This window comes from Hyaena hyaena, unplaced genomic scaffold, assembly GCF_003009895.1.
Source record: "Hyaena hyaena isolate Hyena2069 unplaced genomic scaffold, ASM300989v1 scaffold_5, whole genome shotgun sequence".
NCBI lineage: Eukaryota > Metazoa > Chordata > Mammalia > Carnivora > Hyaenidae > Hyaena > Hyaena hyaena.
The window spans coordinates 2729744-2752062 of record NW_024080637.1 but is presented as its reverse complement, the minus strand read 5'-3'; the positions used below and the strand labels follow the sequence as shown (position 1 = coordinate 2752062).

General features: G+C 36.5%; 1 protein-coding gene across 2 annotated transcripts in view; it reads right to left on the bottom strand.

Moving 5' to 3' along the window:
* The window catches only part of OMA1 (OMA1 zinc metallopeptidase), an 85835-nt gene that overhangs the window by 8746 nt on the left and 54770 nt on the right, over window positions 1-22319 (bottom strand). For both annotated transcript variants that reach the window (XM_039237887.1, XM_039237893.1), the window contains exon 8: window positions 7080-7229. In XM_039237887.1, coding sequence (XP_039093818.1) covers window positions 7080-7229 — 150 coding nt within the window. The remainder of the gene's footprint in view (window positions 1-7079; window positions 7230-22319) is intronic.

The following is a 22319-nucleotide window of genomic DNA, read 5'->3' as shown; positions in this document are numbered from 1 at the left end:
GGGATCCTGCCCAATTCATGAATCATTGAATAAAGCCAATTTAATTTTTAAATTTACTCAGTTGAATTTCGTTTCTTAACACAAGTTAGGTTATACAATATCACAAAAAAAGCAATCAATAAATCTAGAATGTGGGGCTTGATTTATTGAACAAGTCAATGGCATGGTTAAAAACAAACAAATATGGGGAGCCTGGGTGGCTCAGTCAGTTAAGGCTCTAACTTCAGCTAAGGTCATGATTTCATGGTCTGTGAGTTTGAGCCCCATGTCAGGCTCTGTGCTGACAGCTCAGAGCCTGGAGCCTGCTTCAGATTCTGTGTTTCCCTCTCTCTTTGCCCCTCCCCTGCTCACACACACACTCTCTCTCAAGAATAAATAAGCATTAAAAAAAAGAGAGAGAGAGAGACAGAAATGAAATACAAAAGGATGACGGCTATGTGGCTACTTAAAAATAACAAAACAAATACTTCCGTGTATATATATAAGCCTGACAGGATGATTTGATTTAGTATCTTTTCTTGAAAGGCAAACAGATGACAATAGAAAATAAAAACAGAAAAAACTGTGAAAGACTTGGAAACTGGCAAAACAGATCATCAGGGTATCCCCTCAACTGCTTCCTTCAGTACCACCTCTGCCTTTCAGGGCCCTAGAGTTGTTTACAACTCTGTAAGTAGTAGAAAACTATTACCAATGCAAATACTTGTCCATAGAAGTGTAAGTGAACTCTCTGGTGGAATGCTACTGATTATTGACTCATAATAGATCAATTTTGCATCTATTTGTAAAGTCATTTCAACATTACAGATTGTTCTTAAATTCTCCTGTAAATTTGCTATAACGTATTACTGGCTCTTTTAGTACTAATAAGTTAAAGAAAATCTCAGATTGTTCATCTTACATTTGCGTTAAGTCATGATTTTCCCTTAAAAATTTTTTTGCCCTTTATATCATTTTCTTTCATAAACTATAATGGAAATTGGAGCCTGGTTAGTTTTTTAAGGGGTCTAAAAATTAATTATAAATAACTACAAATTTTAATAAATACAAAAAATTTAAGGCCAACTTGGCACAGGTCAGTTTTCTTCTAGAATGATAAATAAGAAAAAGTTTTCAAATAAATCTTATAATCAACCACTCCTGACATGAGAATGATATATGAAGCAATGTTGTATTTATTCCCTGTAACAACTGAAGTATTTATGCAACTGCTGGTGCACATCGGGACTGTTCTGGGCTCTATATATCAGGGAACACTTACTCATAAAAAATAAGTTAAAATAATTAGGTTTTTTAAAAAAGAAAACAAAACAGGAGAAAAAAAATCTCTGGGCCAGAGAAGCTTTATAATTAGATAAAAAGCTTCCTTTGAAAGTAGAAACAAGTCATTACAAGAGAAAAAACAATCGCCTCCATTTTTTTAAACATGTTTTCATACTTTTCTTTCCCCTAAAAGCAATTTTTTTCTAATAGCCCATTCAATTCGGCCTCAAGTAGATACACATCAAATGTACCATAATACTTTTTTTAAGGTTTTAGACAATGTTACTGTCAGGCTTCCTGGCTTTATATGATTCAGAGGCCAATTCAATTACAGCAGCTGCTATGATATTTGCCTTTCGCTCTGCACTCTCCATGTCAGACAAAATGAAATTCTGTAAGGTGAACAGTGTATGCTTGTGTACACTGGCCAACAACGACATTTCACTTCAGTGTTAAACACTCATATTTTCTAACTCATGAGATGTACAATATTAATGATTTGTGCATTCACTTTGTCCAATTATAAATGCATAAGAAAGATTTACAGGAGTTCAACTCCCAGCTTCCTGAAAGTTTAAAGGATTCAAGATAAAATGAGATTAAAATGAATGCATTTATAGCCTGATAGCATCAATAAAAACTGAAAGTAAATTTGAACATCAAGATTTAAAAAACAGTTTAAAAATAAGGCTGACACTGAAAGTTCTAAGAAACATTAAAAAATAAATCTTAATCAAAGTTATTATAATAATATAACCCTAAACAACAAGGCCAATTTAAATGTTTTTCCTATATATTCTATCATTCTCCATCTCTCTCCCCTAACCAAGAAAAGGATGGCAGAGGGTAAGATGGTGAGAGAAACAGAAAATAAAAAATTTAGTCTAAATGCTTCTGATTATAAAATAAATCTTTCAAGTAAATTTCTACCCTGGGTTATCATACAACTTCCTTTATTCACATCTATTCATCCATATTTTATACCAATCTTTATAGAAAGAAAGTTAAATAATGTTATCTCTTTCAAGGACAACTTATGTTATACATAAATTTAAAATCTGAACAGTGTAAGTATAATTTTAAAACTGTCATACCATTAAACATCAACAGGTTGACATAACATCTGTTCTTGAATTTTTCACCCAAGTTGTTATGGTAACCAAAATATGTGGAATATTTGTTTCCTAAATTTAACTGATTATTTCAAGTAAATAAAATTATAGCATATCATCTTATTAACTACAAATATTATTAATACTATAACCCTATATTTATCCTTTTTAAATGCTAGTGGATTACATTTAATAGGCATTTATACATGCTTTATCTCAAAATACACATTTAAAAACAGCAAGGGTATTTTTTTTTTTTCTAACTTGGGGGCATTTTCTTGATTTAAAAGAAAAACAAAACAAGGAACTAGTCTATTTTCTGAACAGTGTACTATACTAAAGTACTTCAAAATTACACGATTTTAGTGCTTTGTAGGAGCTACAGATCACATTCTTTCCAAACATAAGTCAATCCTATCACTCTTCTAGTCCTCCGCTCAGAATTTCCCACTGGTGTCCCATCTGTGAGCAAAGCCAAGGTCCTTACATCAACTACAGATCCCGCATTCTCCACTCTGCCTTGCTTACCCTCCTCCAGCCACACTGGTGTCCTCGAGGTCTCTCAAGTACACCAGGCTCACTCCTGCCTGAGGGCCTTGTACTTACTACTTCTTCTGCCTGGAAAGCTGTTCGCCTAGGAAGTCACATGGCTCTTTCTTTCATTTATTTCAATTCTTCGTTCAAATACCATCTTCTCCATGAAACCTTCTATGACTGACCCCATTTCAAAGAGCTATTCCAACGCCTCTATTGCCTCTGCTCACACATCATCTGTCTGCTATGGACTGAGCTGTTGCGCCTGCCCCAAATTCTTATGTTAAACCCATAACCTCTAATGTTATGACAGTATTTAGAGATGGGCCTTTGGGAGGCAATTAGGTTTAGACGAGGTCATGAGGAGGGAGCCCTCATGAAGGCATTAACATGCCTTTCTAAGAAAAGAAAGAGACATCAACTCGCTCACTCTCTCCCCCACATAAGGAAACAATGTTCTAGAAGGTAGCCATCTGCAAATCAGAAAGACCTTACCAGAAACTGAATTCACCAGCAAATTACTGGATTTCTGGCCTTCAGAATTATGAAAAAATTAATTGCTGTTGCTTAAGCCAGAACCTTGATCTTGGACGTCTAGCCTTCAGAACTGTGATGAATTCATTTCTGTTACTTAAGCCACCCAATCTCTGGTATTTTGTTGTCTGGTATTTTAGTCAGCCACCCAACCTGACTAAAACATTGTTCTTCCTGTACTTTCCTTATCAACAGTCATTACTCAGTAATATGCACTATATCAGTGATTTATTCTATACATTACTAATTAATGCTATTTATTGTCTGTCTTCCTTTACTGGATAATAATCTTAATCAGGCAAGGATTTTTGTCTATTTTGTTCATAACACCTATGTTCTGACATAATATATAATCAATAAATATTTGTTGGATGCACAAAATACAGATTTTAAGTATCTTAAATGTTGATATGCTATGGTAGAAAATAATACATTTCATTGATGATACTCAGAGAATTCAATAAGAAATAAAAATATACAGTCTTTAATAAGCTAAATTCTTTTAAAAAAAATCAAAATTATCAAGATTTTTGTTCTCAGAGAACCAAAGGATCTTACTTTCCTGACTTTCCTGATCTTTTCTCCTCCTATAAATCTGATTTACCAGAACCTCAATCTTCATCCTACTAATTAAATATGGAAACTATCTTATACAGTTAACTCTGTCCAGTTATCTCCATCTCTGCCTACTTCCTAGGTAAACTCATCCATTCTGCTTCAACTGTAATATTTTCAGGTAACTCTGAAATCCTCATCTCTTGCCTGGATTTCTTTGTGCTCTGGTGCCATATTCCCAACTATTTTTGAGATGTGTATCACTTCAGGCTTACTGTCAGGAATGTCAAAGACAAGAGCTTTAGGTACAATATAACACCTTACTTACTTAAGAAAAACAACCACAGCAACAACAAAACAACAATAAAAAGTAGTCTTTATTAGTAGTAGTCTATAGACTCACAAAATTCTATATACTGCCTGAGGAATTGCTTTCTTTCATTATAGAAAACAGACTTACAATAGTAGGGAATTCCAATCTCTGAATTATGACTATGTATTCTAATTAACAATATACTCTTGCACTATCAGTTTCACTTCAACCACTGAATTATTCCCAATATTGTAGTAGAGTTTTATTACTTTCAAATTGAATTTAATCACTTGGGGGGGGGGATGGGGAAATACAAGAAATTATATGAGGTTTTCAAATGATGTTTCTGAACAAGGATAGTTTATTTTTAGAAGGAAAAAAATCTCCCAGTGTTTTTCATCATTGGTTCCCAAGTAACATTTGTTTCTCTAATCACTTTTCCTCATACTCACTAATTAATTCATTATTTTAAAGACTTTTCTAAAGCATATTTTTAACAGAATTTAGGACAGGTTTCAGATAAAAGTTGGCTAGAACTCATTATTCAGTTTAAGCAAACCATATACTTTTAGAATTTCACTAAGCAAATATGCAAAGAAAGGAAATTCTGAAAGGAAACCATGTACTTATTACAACTTCAGAGACAGGCTCAACTTCCCAGGCTGGTACAAGGTCCCAGTCGTAGGGAGAACTAAGAAGACTCTCAGAGCCAGTGATCATCAGTCCTCATCAATTACTAATGAAACATATACAATCCCAGTTCTATGTTGCCCTTTTAAGATGAATGATTATTATACATTATATCAAGTAAATTTCACTGCTGTTTCTTTCTCAAAAATTTTTTTCTTCAAATTAGGAGTATAAACGAAGTATATTTAGAAAGGTCTGGCTATCCCCCAATGCTCATGGAAAGGTACAAAGTATGCCCAGACTATCAACAAATTCTCTCATCATTCCTTTCAAGATATATCCAAAACCTGACCACTTCTCTCCTGCCTCCATAATGTCTTATTAGGATTATTGCAAGAGCTTACTAAATAGTCTCCCTGATTCTACACTTGCCCCACTACAGTCCACTCTCCACATAGGAGCCCCAGTGATCACTATAAAACACAGGAGGCAGGTCAACTCTGCTGAAAACCCTCTAATAGCTTTTCCCCATTACCTGAAATAAAAGTCAAGTCCTTACAATGGTTTAGAGGACCCTTCATGGTCTGGTCCCCCTAAATTTCAAGAATTCTTCCTTGAACCTTCCCTTACTCGATTCAGCTCCAATGTCTTCCTTGCTATTCCATAAACACATCAAACATGAGATCCTGTGCACTTGCTGCTTCCTCCGCCTAAAAGATTCTCTCCAAATATGCTCAAGACTGGCTCCCTGGCTTCTTTCCAGGTTCTATTCAGTAAGGCTTTCCTTGACACATGAACACAGACTAGCAGATCTTCTCCACCGCCCAGCCCTCTCTACTACTTTTGACACGCTTTATATTTCCCTATTGTGCTTATCACCACTTGACATACTACATGTTGGTTTATTATGTGCATTACCTAATTAAAATGTTAGTCCAAGAAAGCAAAGCCTGTTTTGTTTTGTCCCTGCTCATTCCCGGCAATAGAACACAGAAGAGTAGATGAGTATCAACAAATACTGATCACATAAATTAATAAATGAATCTTGTGATTGTTTCTTATCTCAAACTAGATGCAGGCTATTATTCCTTCAAATTGCATACCACTACATTTCTACTTTTCTTATGAGAAGTCACATTCCCTGTCATATTAAGAATCAATTTGTACTTAGCATGAAAGTATCAAGAAACGTATCTTCCTTCTCTTTGTATCCCCTGTACCTACTAGCATCATTCCTTTCTTACAATATGTACTCAATATTTCTTAAGCTGAATTTGAAGTTATACTGAAAGATACTTTTATAATACACCAGGATCTGTTGTTATCCTTTAGTAAACAGCCCAATACCAATGCTTAAATTCTAAGAATATTCTCCTTTTATAACCAACCAGCAAATTTAATGCAAGTGAAACAGAAGAGAGAAGTAGCCTGGCTTAGAGATGTCTGACATCCATTTTGTACTGATGTTGTACCTACAGAAAACATTTTGAATGATGTTAAGTCAAAAGATTTTCAGAAGATAGTAAAAACTACATGAGGGAAAGCTGATTCACTTTGATCCATTCAGGAATTCTACTCAAAGACAAACAAAAAAACCAAAACACTACACAGCACATACTTTACTCTATCCTTATAAACAAATAAATAACTAAAAAGAAATTAATACAAAGAGATTTTTTTTTTCTGAGAAAACAAATTCCAGCATCAATATCAAGATAACCAACTGACCTAAAAATTCTGTACAATTCGTTAACTGGTATTTTTAACAAGCTTTTTTAATAAAGCATACATCACCAAGAAGAGACTACATTATGATCAATATGGTGAAAAAAATATGCCTTGAGTTTTAGACTTCAGCCAAATCAATTAAAATTAAAAGGTATGACACTAAAAATATTAAACCTCCACCATCAAGAAAAGTCAGCTCTACACCAATCTATTCCCCAAGTCTTGTGGACAAATAGGGCAAATTTTACTTTTCAGTCAAATCCTTTGAAAACTGATAATCCATGATTAAAATAATCAAAATATTTAATAGGCTAGACTAGAGCTCTCTTTTTCTAAGTAAAAGAAGTAACAACATTAAGAATAAATGATACAGTAAAAATAATGTTTTGTCTTATACAGGAGTAGCTCACCTGAGGTATGAGTCTATCCAGATACTCAGCTCGATTTCCATGAGAAGGGTGTGTAGATAACCATTCTGGCAACTTGGGATGACCTTGGAGGCTATCTGCAAATTCCATCTGCTGCCAAAACACTGAACTGGCTCTGACATCCACACAAGCCTAGAACCAAAATTAATAACAGAAAAAAAAAATGAGCTTAGTTAGAACAATTTTTTAAAACTTATCTTTATGTCATTATGTTTTTATCACTATTTGTAAATGATATATCAGATAAAGAGCTAATATCCAAAATATAAAAATAACTCAACATCCAAAAAACAAATAATCCAATTAAAAAATGGGCAAAATACATGAACAGAGACTTCTCCACAGAAGACATCCAGATGGCCAACAGACACATGAAAAGACACTTATCATCACTTATCATCAGGGAAATACAAATCAAAACTTCAACAATATATCACTTCACACCTGTCAGAATGGCTAAAATCAAAACCACAAGAAACAACAGGTGTTGGTGAAGATGCGGAGGAAAAGGAACAAGGGTGCATTGTTAGTAGTGGCTGCTACTGGAGCCACAGTGAATAACAGTATAGAGATTCCTCAAAAAGTTAAAAATAGAACTACCTTATGATCCAGCAATTGCATTACTGGGTATTTACCCAAAACATACAAGAGCATGAATTCAAAGGGATATTTGCACCCCTGTGTTTATAAAAGCATTATTTACAATAGCCAAAATATAGAAGCAGCCCAAGTGTCCATCAAATGATGAATGGGTGAAGAAGTGGCACAAACATACAATGACATATTATTCAGTCATAAAAAAGAATGAAATCTTGCAATCTGCAATAACATGGATGGAGCTTAAGAATATAATGCTAAGTGAAGTGAATGAGTCAGAGGAAGACAAATACCTTACGATTTTACTCATATGTGGAATTTAATAAACAAACAAGGGCCACCTGGGTGGCTCAGTCAGTTAGGTGTCCAACTCTTGATTTTGATTCAGGTCATGATCTCACAGTTTGTGGGTTCAAGCCCCATGTCAGGCTCAGTGCTGACAGCATCAAGCCTACTTAGGATTCTCTCTCTCCCTCCCTCTTTCTCTGCTCGTCTCTCACTCATGCTCTCTCAAAATAAATAAATATTTTTTAAAAAAGAAACAAAAAAAAAAAAAAAAGAAAAAAAGTGAGATACAAAACAAGAAACAGATTCTTAATTATATAGGACAAACTCATACCAGAGGGGAGAAAGTGGAGGGATGGGTTAAATAGGTGATGGGGCTTAAGGAATGCACCTGTGATGATACAGGTGTTGTATCAAAGTGTTGAATCACTGTATTATACACCTGAAACCATTATAACACTGTATGTTAACTAACTGGGACTAAAAACTTAAAAAAAAAAGTAGCTAGAAACAAAAAGGCATAGCAATGAAAAAAGTATTTTCTTTTCTTTTTTTTTTTTTTTTACAAATAGTTTATTGTCAAATTAGTTTCTACATAACACTCAGTGCTCATCCCCAAAGTGCCCTCCTCCATGCCCACCCCCCCTCCCCCCCACATCCATCAGTCCTCAGTTTTTGTCAGCATTCAAGAGTCTCTCATGGTTTGCCTCTCTCCCTTTCCCCCACCATTTCCGCCCTTCTTCTCCCCCTTGTTCCTCCGTCAAGTTCCTCCTAATCCTCCTATACGTGCAAACATATGATATTTGTCCTTCTCTGCCTGACTTATTTCGCTCAGCATAACACCCTCAAGGTCCATCATTTTAATAAAAGTAGATATACTCATTGCTTTAAAAAAGCTCATACAACATAGTATTAGAGAAGCCCAAAAGAGAATGCCCTCCCCCTGTATAACATTCACAGTAAACTCACTCCCAAAGATAACACATTATTTTCAGTATGACAGAGATTAAGAACATGTATTGAGGGCAAAAATCTTCCACACAAATTAGTATTTTGTTTTCATAAAAACAAGGTTTCAAAATCTAATCCATTAGGCCAAGATGGAAGAACAGCATGGAAGTTTTTTTTATGCCTTGTCCCTGAAATGCGACCAGATCAACACCAAACCATTCTGCACACTTAGGAAACTGATCTGAGGCTTGACACAACAATCTGCACAACCTGCACCACAGAACTTGGCAGCTCCGCAGCGCGGAGAGGTGAACTGGGGGAAGAGACGCCGTGGAGGGCAGGGAGCTGCTTTTGCTCGCGGAGAGAGGATGGAGACGGTAGGAAGAGTGGGGGAAAAGCACCACCCCCAAAAGCAGCTAGAGAGAACGTGGAAAAGTGTAACCTGATGCAGGGACTGAACAAAAAAGGGAGAAAGGAGAAAGCAGAGGGTTTAAATTCCCTTGAGACTATAAACGGGGAGTGCAGAGTCTGAAACTCCACAGCATGATACCTGGCAGTGCTCTGGGGGGAAGGGCGAATCCCCATGAGCAGAGAGCAAGGTCTGAGGGGTCCTCGGGTCACACGAGGAGTGGCAGTTCCCCTGCCGGGAGGACATGCGGTAGAGGCGGTGCGGCCACCCCGCAGGCCAAGGTCCCAGCTGACCGCGGAGAACAGCCACATTTGCTGGTGCTGGAACAAGGACGTTAAGAGGGAAGCCTAGCGCCAGATGTGTGTTGTGATTTTCCATAAACCCTGAAACGCTGCTGCTACCAGATCACGCGAACTTTTTCAAGCACCCAGCCGCAGTCTCTGGGCATCAGGAGCAGCATGGTCTTGTGAACGTTACTTGGGACAGGCCGGCACCCGGCCACTACTCAGGGAGACCCTCTCCCAGAAAACCTGAGCAGGTCAACGCCGCAGATTCTCAGAAGTGAGGGGATGGGAAACACAGCCCCATTTGAGATAAAACTCAGGAGGCAGGTGCAGCCCGGCAGTCTGATGGTGTGGTCACAGATAGTGTAGAAGCGGGGAGCGGATGCAAGCCCGAGACAAAGAGGGGTGCTTGACTGCCGGCTGCAGAGAACCCAGATACTACATACTAGAGACTGGGTAGCTTGGGGACGCCATTTTCACCCCTCCCACGCATGTGCATACATGTCTAGACACACCACGGTAATCCACCCCAATAAACTATGCAGCGCCATCTAGTGGAGAATGGAGCCATTACACTACACTCCGACTAGGCCAAAAGTGCTCTTGACAAACACAAGTCTCTCTGCCTGCTTAGTTTACAGACTACAAAGTGCTTCATAGCCCGACTTCTACAGGAAACCGGATAGAATTTCAATTATACTTCATTCTGCTTGGCCTTTTTATTCAATTTTTTCCTTTTCTTATTCTTGAATACAGAAAGAAAAAATTTATTTTTATTTTCCATTATTAAAAACATTTTTCTTTGATTTTTTCTACTATATAGTTTACTTTTTTTGTAAATTGTTTAAATTCTATTTTACTTTCATCATTTCATTTTAATCTATTGTACTGTATTTTATTCCTTTTTTCAAATTTTCAAATGTTTTCCTTTTTTCTCTCCCTGTTTTCCTTTCTTTTCCTTTTGTCTTTCTTATCTTTACCTTTTTTCTCTAATCTATTAAGCTTCTTTCACCAACCAGACCAAAACACATCTAGAATCTAGTATCCTTCATTTGATTTGTGTTGTTTTTAATTTTAAGGTTTTTTCTACTTTATTAATTCCTTTTCTTCATCCAAGATGATGAAATGAAGGAATTTGCCCCAAAAGAAAGAACAGGAAGAAATGACAGCCAGAGACTTAATCAACACAGATTAAGTGTTGCAAGCAAGACATCTGAACCAGAATTTAGAATTAAAATAATAAGAATACTAGCTAGGGTTGAAAACTGATTAGAATCCCTGTCTATGGGGATAAAATATGCAAAAGCTAGTCAGAATGAAATAAAAAATGCTATAACTGTGCTGCAATTTCAAATGGATGCCATGGTGGCAAGGATGGATGAGGCAGAGCAGTGAATCCACAAAATAGAGGACAGATTTATGGAGAATAATGAAGCAGAAAAAAAGAGGGAGACTAAGGCAAAGAGCAAGAAATAAAAATTAGAGAACTCAGTGACTCATTATAAAGGAATAACATCAGAATCATAGGGGTCCCAGAAGATGAAGAGAGAGAAAAAGGGGTAGAAAATTTATGTGAGCAAATCATAGAGGAAAACTTTCCTAACCTGAGGAAAGACACAGACATCAAAATCCAGGAAGCACAGAGGACTCCTATAAGATTCAACAAAAACCCACCATCACCAAGGCATATCATAGTCAAATTCACAAAATACTCAGGCAAGGAAAGAACCACGAAAGGAGCAAAGGAAAAAAGTCCTTAACCTACAAGGGAGGACAAATCAGGTTCACAGGAGACCTATCCACAGAAACTTGGCAGGCCAGAAAGGAGTGGCAGGATATATTCAATGTGCTGAATCAGAACAATATGCAGCAAAGAATTCTTTATACAGCAAGGCTGTCATTCAAAATAGAAGGACAAAGGGGCACCCGAGTTAAGCGTCTGACTTCACTTCAGGTCATGATCTCACAGTTTGTGAGTTTGAGCCCCATGTCGGGCTCTGTGTTGATAGCTCAGAGCTTGGAGCCTCTTTGGATTCTGTGTCCCCCTCTCTCTCTGTCCCTTCCCTGCTCATGCTCTGTCTTTCTCTCTCTCAAAAAATAAATAAACATTAAAAAAATAGAAGGAGAGAGAAAAAGCTTCCTAGACAAACAAAAATTAAAGGAGTATATGACCACTAAACCAGACCTGCAAGAAATTTTAAGGGGGATTCTCTGAGGGGAGAATAGACAGGGAAAAAAACAAAAAACAAAATACAAAAAAACCCAAAAATTGAAAAGACCAAAAGCAACAAAGACTAGAAAGGACCAAAGAACACTACCAGAAACTTCAACTCTACAGGTGACATAATGGCAATAAATTCGTAACTTTAAGTACTCAAGCTAAACATCAATGGTCTAAACGCTCCAATCAAAAGACACAGGGTAACAGAATAGATGAGAAAACAAGATCCATCTATATGCTTTTTACAAGAGACCCATTTTAAACCTAAAGACACCTTCAGATTGAAAACAAGGGGATGGAGAACGATCTACCATGCTAATGGTCACCAAAAGAGAGCCAGAGTAGCCATTCTTATATTAGACGATCTAGATTTTAAAATAAAGACTGTAACAGCAGATCAAGAAGGGCATTATATCATAATTAAGGGGTCTACCCACCAAGAAGTCCTAACAATTGTAAACATTTATGCTCCAAAGATGGTGGACCCAAATGTATAAATCAATTAATCACAAACATAAAGAAACTCATTGATAGTTAATACCAAAATAGTAAGGGACTTCAACACACCATTTACAGCAATGGAAAGATCATCTAAACAGAAAATCAACATGGAAACAGTGGCTTTGAATGACAAACTGGACTGGATGGACTTAACAGTTATATTCAGAACATTTCATCCTAAAGCAGCAGAATACACATTCTTCTTGAGTGCACCTGGGACACTCTCCAGAACAGATCACATACTGGACACAAATCAGCCTTCAACAAGCAGAAAAAGGTTGAGATCACACAGTGCATATTTTCAGGCCACAAACTATGATACACTAAATCAACCACAAGAAAAAATTTGGTAAGATAACAAATACTTGGGAGACTAAAGAACATCCTACTAAAGAATGAATGGGCTTGGGGCGCCTGGGTGGCTTAGTCGGTTAAGCGTCCGACTTTCCCTTAGGTCATGATCTCGCGGTTCGTGGGTTCAAGCCCCATGTCGGGCTCCATGCTGACTGCCAGCTCAGAGCCTGGAGCTTGTTTGGGAGTCTGTGACTCCCTCTCTCGCTGAATGGGCTAACCAAGAAATTGAAGAGGAAATTAAAAGTACATGGAAGCCAATGAAAATGATAACACCACAGCCCAAAACCTCTGAGACTCCGCAAAGGCAGTCATAAGAAGGAAGTATACAGCAATCCAGGCCTTCCTAAAGAAGGAAGAAAGGTTTCAGATACACAACCTAACCTTACACGTCTATGAGCTGGAAAAAGAACAGCAAGTAAAACCCAAAAGCAGCAGATGACAGTGAATAATAAAAATTAGAGCAGAAATGAATGCTATTGAAACCAAAACCAAAACAAAACAAAACAAAAAAGCCAAAACCAAAACCAAAACCAAACCTCCAAAACAACAGAACAGATCAATGAAACCAGAGGCTGGTTCTTTCAAAGAATTAACAAAATTGATAATCCTCTAGCCAGTCTGATCAAAAAGAAAAAGGCAAGGACTCAAGTAAATAAAATCAAGAATGAAAGACAAGAGATCACAATCAACACAGCAGAAATACAAACAATAATAATATTATGAGCAATTATATATCAATAAAATGGGCAATCTGGAAGAAATGGACAAATTCCTAGAAACATATAAACTACCAAAACTAAAACAGGAAAAATAGAAAATTTGAACAGACCTCTCACCAGTAAAGAAATCAAATTAGTAATAAAAAATCTCCCAAAAAACAAGAGTCCAGGGCCAGATGGCTTTCCAGGGGAATTCTACCAAACATTTAAAAAAGAGTTAACACCTACTCTCTTGAAGCTGTTCCGAAAAATAGAAATGGAAGGAAAACTTCCAAACTCTTACTATGAAGCCAGCATTACCTGGATTCCTAAACCAGACAAAGACCCCACTAAAAAGGGGAACTGTAGACCAATTTCCCTGATGAACACATGAAAAAACGCTCAACATCACTCATCATCATTGAAATACAAATCAAAACCACCATGAGATACCACCTCACACCAGTCAAAATGGCTGACATTATCAAGTCAGGCAATAGCAGATGTTGGTGAAGATGCAGAGAAAGAGGATGTCTTCTGCACTGCTGGTGGGAATGCACACTGGTGCGGCCACTCTGGAAAACAGTATGTAGGTTCCTCAAAAAATTAAAAATAAAATCTCCAAGGGATACAGGTGTGCTGTTTCGAAGGAGCACGTACACCCCCAATGTTTATAGCAGTGTTATTAACAATTGCCAAAGTATGGAAAGAGCCCAAATGTCCACTGACATATAAATGGATAAAGAAGATATGGTTTATATATACAATGGAGTATTACTCAGCAATCAAAAAGAATGAAATCTTGCCATTTGCAACTACCTGGATGGAACTGAAGGGTATTAAGCTAAGTGGAATTAGTTAGAGAAAGACAAATATCATAGGACTTCACTCATATGAGGAATTTAAGATACAAAACAGATGAACCTAAGAGAAGGGAAGCAAAAATAATTAAAAAAAAACAGGGAGGGAGACAAAACATAAAAGATTCTTTAAAAATAGAGAACAAACAGAGGGTTACTGGAGGAGTTTTGGGAGGGGGATGGGCTAAATGGGTAAGGGGCATTAAGGAATCTAATCCTGAAATCCTTGTTGTACCATATGCTAACTAACTTGGATGTAAATTAAACAATAAATAAATTCAAAACAAATAAATAAATGAAATCTAATCCATCCCATTAAACTGTACTAAAGAAATTCTATTCCTAATCTATACCACTAGAATAGACAACTTCAAAAAAAACTTAAAGAAATGATGGTTAGTATCTTTTGAGAGTTATATTTTTAAGGTGCGTATCAAGGTATCTACCTTTCCTCAGCTGGTGTGCCGAAGAACATATTTAAGTCATTAATCAATATACCTTACAGAAGTATACCATTAAAAAAAATAGGATATATAGGTCTTGCATACATGTGCGTATAATTCCATCAGACACTCATACGTGTATACTTATCTACACATAGAACATTTCTAGAAGGCGATTTAAGAAACTATTAATAGTAGTAGCTATCCCAGGAATATAACTGGGGTATTTGATGGTAGAGAAGGAATAAATAAATTTACTTCTGAATTAAAGAAAGTATATATATTTTTAAATATAATTACTTCTAAGTCCTGAATAAGGTAATTTAGTAAATATTATTATAAGCTTCTTCAATTTATTGGCCTTTCTTATTTTTTCTGTAAGAAGCAACTGGAACTGGGCAAAAAATAAACATTAAAAATTTAAGACCGAACAATATCTCATGGTATATATATATTATATATATGGTATATAATATACATACCATGTTTTGCTTATCCATTCAGTAGTAAAGGAACACTTAGATTGCACTCACATTTTAGCTACTGTGTGAATAAAGCTGCTGTGAGCATGCGTATACAAATATCTTTTTGAGAACTTGCTTCCAATCCTTCAAAAAATATATCCAAAGTGGAGCTGCCAGATCATATGGTAATTCTAATTTTAATTTTTTTGTGACAGTACCAGGCCATTTTCACAGTGGCTTACCATTTTACATTCCCAGCAATAATGCACAAGAGTGCCAATTTCTTCACACTTTACAAACATTTGTTACTTTGTTATTTTGACAGTAGCCATCCTAATAAGATAGTATCTCACTGTAGTTTTGATTTGCATCATCTAATGATTAGTGACGTTGACCATCTTTTCATATGCTTATTGACATTCACATATCTTTTTTGGAGCAATGTCTATTCATGTCCTTTGCCCTGTTTGGAATCAGGTTTTTTATGTTGTTGGGTTTTAAAAGTTCTCTGTATTCTGGATGTTAATTTCTTATCAGATATATGATTTGCAATTATTTTCTCCCCTTCTGTGAGTTGTCTTTTTATTGAGGATGGTGTCTTTTGATGCAAAATTTTAAAAAATTTTCATGAAATCCGTTTTGCCTACTTTTTTTTTTTGTTACCTGTGCCTTTGGTGTCATATCCAAGACATCATATCCAATGTTGTGAAGCTTTGGTCCCATGTTTTTATCTAAGAGTCTTATTATTTTAGGTCTAAACTTGGGTTCTTGATTGATTCTGAGTTAATTTTTATATGTGGTGCAATGTAAGGGTCCAATTTCATTCTTTTTGTGTATATCCCGTTTTCCAGCACCGTTTGTTGAAAAGACTGTCCTTTACCCATTTTTCATCCTTGACAAAAACTTGATTGTACATGTGAGAGTTCGTTTATAGGCTCTCTATTCTATTCTATTACATTTATCTATATGCCTTTTAGGCAAATAGCACACTGTTTTTGACTACTGTCATTATGTAGCAAGTTTTGAAATCTGGAAGTGTGAGTTCTCCAGTTTATTTTTTCAAGACTGTTTCAGCTATTCAGGTCCCTTAAGACTGTGCATGAAGATTAAGTTGGGTTTTTCTATTTCTACACACACACAACAAAACAAACAAACAAACAAAATACGTCACTGGGATTTTGATAGGGATTGTACTGAATCTGTAGATCCCTGACATTTTAAAAATATTACGTTTTCCAGTCCATGAGCACAGGATGTCTTTCCATTTCTTTGTGTCTTTCTTAATTTGTTTCAGCAATGAATGTTTAATTTTCACTGTATAAGTCTTTTACCTCCTTAATTTCTTAATCTTTTATTCTTGCTGAGACTATCATAAATGGAATTGGTTTTATCATTTCCTTTTCAGATTGTTCATTGTTCATGTACAGAAAGGGATTTTCAATGGGGCGCCTGGGTGGCTCAGTTGGTTAAGTGTCCGACTTCAGCTCAGGTCACGATCTCATGGTTCGTGGGTTCGTGCCCTGCATCGGGCTCTGTGCTGACAGCCAGCTCAGAGCCTGGAGCCTGTTTTGGATTCTGTGTCTCCCTCTCTCTCTGACCCTCCCCTGCTCACACTGTCTCTCTCTCAGAAATAAAACATTAAAAAATAAATTAAACAGGGGCGCCTGGGTGGCTTAGTCGGTTAAGCGTCCGACTTTCGCTTAGGTCATGATCTCGCGGTTCGTGGGTTTGAGCCCCGCGTCGGGCTCTGTGCTGACTGCCAGCTCGGAGCCTGGAGCCTGTTTCAGAGTCTGTGACTCCCTCTCTCTCTGACCCTGCTCTGCTCATGCTGTCTCTCTCTCCTAGAAATAAATAAAACATTTAAAAAAAATAAAAAAAAAATAAATTAAACAAAGCTAAATGGATTTTCGAGTGTGACTATCCTGATACTTTGCTGAATTCAATTATTAGCTCAAAAATCTTTTTTTGGAGTCTTTAGGGTTTCCTACATATCTAAGATTCTATTATCTGCAAACAAAGATAAATTTTACTTCTTATTTTCTAATTTGGATACCTGTTAATTCTTTTTCTTGCTCTGGCTAGAAACTTCCAGTCCTATGTTGAACAGAAGTCTAAGTGGTCATCCTTGTCTTGTCTCTGAACTTACCGAAAAAGATTTCAGTCTTTCACCATTAAGATGTTTGCTGTGGGTTATGTGTATGTATACACACACACACACACACACACACACACACACACACACATACAGCTTTTATTATGTTAATAGTTTTCTTCAATTCCTATTTTGTTGAGTATTTTTATAATGAAATGGTGTTAAATACTCTCAAATTTTGTTTTCTGCATCAATTGAAATGATCGGGGGTATTTCCCCCCTTTTGTTGATAAATTTTTACACACGGAACCATTCTTGTATTCCAGGAATAAATCCCCCTTGGTCATTGTGGATAATCTTTTCAAAACTTTTTTTTAATGTTTTATTTCTGAGACAGAGAAAGAGAGAGAAAGTGAGCAGGGGAGGGTCAGAGAGAGAGGGAGATACAGAATCTGAAACAGGCTCCAGGCTGAGCTATCTGTCAGCCCAGAGCCCAAAGCGGGGCTTGAACCCACGAACCATGAGATCATGATCTGAGCCGAAGTCGGACGCTTAGCTGACTGAGCCACACAGGCGCCTCTGTGGATTATCTTTTCAAAATGCTAGTGAAATCTGTTTACTAGTATTTTGTTGGGGATTTCTTTATCAATATTTTAAGGATACTGGTCTGTAATTTTCTTGAAGCATCTCTGTCTGGCTTTGTACAGGGTTATGTGGGCCTCAAAGAATGAGTTGGGAGGTGTTCCCTCCTCTTCAATCTTTTGGGAAAATTTGAGAATGGAAATTAATTCATTTTTAAATGCTTGGTAGAATACATCAGTGATAACGTCAGATCCAGGGCTTTTCTTAAAAGATTTTTTTTAACGATTCAATTTCATTACTAGTTATAGGTCGATTCAAATTTTCTATTTCTTCATGAATTAGCCCTTGTAAGGTTTTGTGTTTCTAGGACTTATCCATTTCACCTAAGTTATCCAATGTTTTGTCATGCAATTGTTCATAGTACTTTCTTAAAATCCTTTTATTTCTATAGAATCATTAGTAATCTCCACACTTTCACTTCTGATTTCAGTAATTTAAGTCTTCTTTACTTTTATCTTAGTCCAGCTAGCTAACATTTTGGCAATTTTGTTGATCAAATTTTCAAGACCACATTTTGGCTTTAATGATTCTCTTTGAATTGTTTTTCTATTCTCTATTTCATTTGTCTCTGCTCTAATCTTTACTATTTTACTAGCTTTGGGTATAGTTCTTCTTTTTCTAATTTACTAACTTGTGAAGTTAGGTTGTTCATTTGAAATTTTTTATTTTTAATGTAAGCATTTATACCTATAAATTTCATACTCAGCACTGCTTTCAATGCATCCCATAATTTTTGGTATCATTCATTTCTAGTTTTTATTAAATTCCCTGTCATTTCTTCTTCAACCCATCAGTTATTTAGGGGCGCCTGGGTGGCTGACTTTGGTTCAGCTCATGATCTCGCCATTTGTGAGTTCAGGCCCTGCACTGAGCTCTCTGCTGTATGCACAGAGCCACTTCAGATCCTCTGTCCCCCTCTCTTTCTGCCCCTCTTCCACCTGCACGTGTGCTCTCTCTCTCAAAAATAAACATAAAAAAAAACTGTACTGTTTAATTTCCACAAATTTGTGAATTTTCCAGTTTTACTTTGGTTACTTTGAACTTCATCTCACTGTGGTCAGAGAAGATATACTATATGATATAAACAGTCCACAAGAATTTTTGGCCTTAAGCATGGTGTACCCTGAAAAATGCTCCATATGCTCTTAAGAATGTATGCCTTCTGCTGTTTTGGAATAGAGACTTCAGTATATTCTCTTAGATCTAGTTAGTTTACTGAGTTAAGCCCTTTATTTCTTTATCTTCTATCTGGTTGTTCTACCCATTATTCTGAGTAAGATACTGAAGTCTCCAACTATTACTGTAGAACTATTACTTCCTTCATAATGTCAGTTTTTGCTTCATATAGTTTGATAGTATATAATTAGATACATAAATCTTTATTGTTATTATGTCTTCTCGTTGTTTGAAACTTTTATTACTATTTAATGCTATTCTTTGTCTCCTGTAATCTTTCTTGATAAAGGTCTATTTTATCTATTAGGATAGCCATCCCTACTGTCTATTGGTTACTGTTTGCATGGAATATCTTTTCCCATCCTTTCACTCTCTACCTGTTTTTATCCATGGATCTCAAATTAGTCTATGGTAGACAGCATATATTTGGGTCATGTATTTTTATCCATTCTAGCAATCTCTGTCTTTCAAGTGGAGAGTTCACCCATTTATATTTAAAGTGATTAATGATAAGCAGGGACTTACTTCTGTCAGTGCACTATTTGTTTTCTACATGTCCTATATCTCTTTTGTCCCTTATTTACTACATTACTTCCTTCTTTGTTTAGGTGATTTTTTATTTTTGTAGTGAAATAAATTCCTTTCTCCTTTATTTTGTGCATATCCTACAGCTGTTTGCTTTGTAATTACCGTGGAGATTATATTTAACAACCTAAGGTTATACCTTTAACTTGAATTTATACCAGTTTAACTTCAGTAACATATAAAAACTGCTCTCACAGATCTGTCCCTCTTCTCTTCAATCCCTGATGTGACAAAATTATATCTTAATGCACTGTATAACCAAAAAATAAATAATTCTTTTAAATGCATTAGTCTCCCAAGTTTTATAGAAAACAAGATTTGGAGTTACAAACTAATGTTACAGTAATATTAACTTTTAAGCTGATAATTGTATTTTGTTTCTTTAAAGGTATTTTCACTAAAAGTCTACCGCTAAAAATATTTCTTAAATTGTGTAGAAGACAAAAGTATAGTTACAAACCACTATTATAATACTATTAGCTTTTAAAATTGTCCATGTATTTTACCTTTGTTAAGATCTTTATTTCTCTGTAAGCTTTGGGTTACTGTCTAGTATCCATTCATTTCACCTGTGGGGCTCCCTTGAATACTTCCTATGGAGCAGTTCCGGCAGTCATTAACTCCCTCAACTTTTGTTTAGCTGAAAATGTCTTAATTTTTCCTTCACTCTTGAAAAACTGTTTTGGGGGCGCCTGGGTGACTCAGTCGGTTGAGTGTCCAACTTCGGCTCAGGTCATGATCTCACGATTTGTGGGTTCGAGCCCCGTGTCGGGCTCTGTACTGACAGCTAGCTCAGAGCTTAGAGCCTGTTTTGGATTCTGTATTTCACTCTCTTTCTGACCTTCCCCTGTTCATGCTGTCTCTCTCTCTCAGAAATAAATAAAACATTTTAAACATTTAAAAAAAAAAAGAAAAATTTTGTTGGACATAGGATTCTTGGTGACAGTTTTATTCTTTTATAGTGCTTGGATATACTACTGTACACTGTCTTCTGTAACACAAAGGTTCTGGTAAGAAATCTGCTGATAATCTTACTGAGGATCCTTTGAATGTGAGGATTCACTTCTCTCTTGGTACTTTCAAGATTTGCTGTGTCTTTGGCTTTTTACTTTTTATTTTTTTTAGATGTTTTTTATTTATTTCTGAGAGAGAGAGAGAGAGAGAGAGAGAGAGAGAGAGAGAGCACGCACACCAGAGAGGGTCAGAGAGAGAGGGAGACACAGAATCTGAAGCAGGCTTGAGGCTCTGAGCTAGCTGTCAGCACAGAGCCTGATGTGGGGCTTAAACCCACAAACCATGAGATCATGACCTGAGCCAAAGTCGGATGCTTAACCAACCGGGCCCCCAGGTACTCCCATGTCTTTGGCTTTTTAAAGTCTGCTTATCACATATCTCAGTGCGGGCCTCACTGTTCCATCCTACTTTAAGTTCATTGGGCTTCTATGGATGCTTATATTCACGTCTTTTATCAAATTTGGGAAGTTTTCAGCCATTATTTCTTAAAATATTCTCTTTTTCCCTTTCTCCCTCTTTTCCTTCTGGGACTCCCACGTTGCATATGTTGGTCCTCTGATGGTGTCTCATAGTTCCCTTAAATCAATCTTTTTCTTTCTGTTCCTCAGTCTTGGTAATTTCCATTGTCCTATTTTCAAGTTCACTGATGCTTTCTTCTGCTTGTCAAATCTTCTTTTGACTCCGTCTAGTAAGTTTTACATTTTCGTTGTATTTTTCAGCTCCAAAGTTTCTTGTTAGTATGTTTTTAGCAGGGTAGGGAGTTTCTATCTCTATACTGATTTCCATTTTGTTCTTAATCACTTTCTTGACTTTCTCCACATCTTCCTTTTAGTTCCTTAAGCATCTTTAAGACAACTGTTTTAAAGTTGTTGTCTAGTATGTCTGTCATTAGATATTCTTAAGGGACAGTTTCTGATTTAAATTTCTCCCATGAAAAGGCTATGCTTTCCAGTTTCTTACACACCTTGTCCTTTTTGGTGAACACTGGACATTTGAATCTAATAATGTGGTAACTCTGAATATCAGATTCTACCTTGTCTACAGAGTTTACTGTTTTCATTACTGTTTTTTTTTTTTTTTTTTTTTTTAAACTGCTGCTGTCTCTATGCCTAGAGTTAGCCTGATGGGTAAATATAATGTCTCCTTGGGTGTTTTCTAAGTATGTGCAGGCATTTTCTAATTTTCCCCAAATATGCAGTTGCTTTTGAAAATCCTAGTCTTTGATGTCTGGCTCCTCTCACGACAGAGTGAAAAAAATGAAGTGGGGAGTTGGGGGACTGGGAATAGTACTGGACATTAAGTCCCCTGGAAGTCACCTTGGCCAGAGAGGGAGGGCTTGCAATAAGGGGAATAGTGCAAAACAACGGCTGCTCACCTTGATGAGCATAAGCACCCAATGATCAAAAGCAGCATTCAGAGATGAGAGCATAGGTCACTGATAATTGTAGAACTGGGACCTTTGTGCTCACCCTGGCTCCAGCAAGCTGTCACAAGATGCTCCAGGAACATGTGACATGTGACAGTGGTGGGGTAGGTAGCAGCTACTATGATAAGGGGTGAAACTGGCCAAAATTAAGCACAGCTCACTGTCCAGTCTTACCCTGGAAGGTGCAAGCCTTCAACAGACCTTGAAATTCCAAAATAGT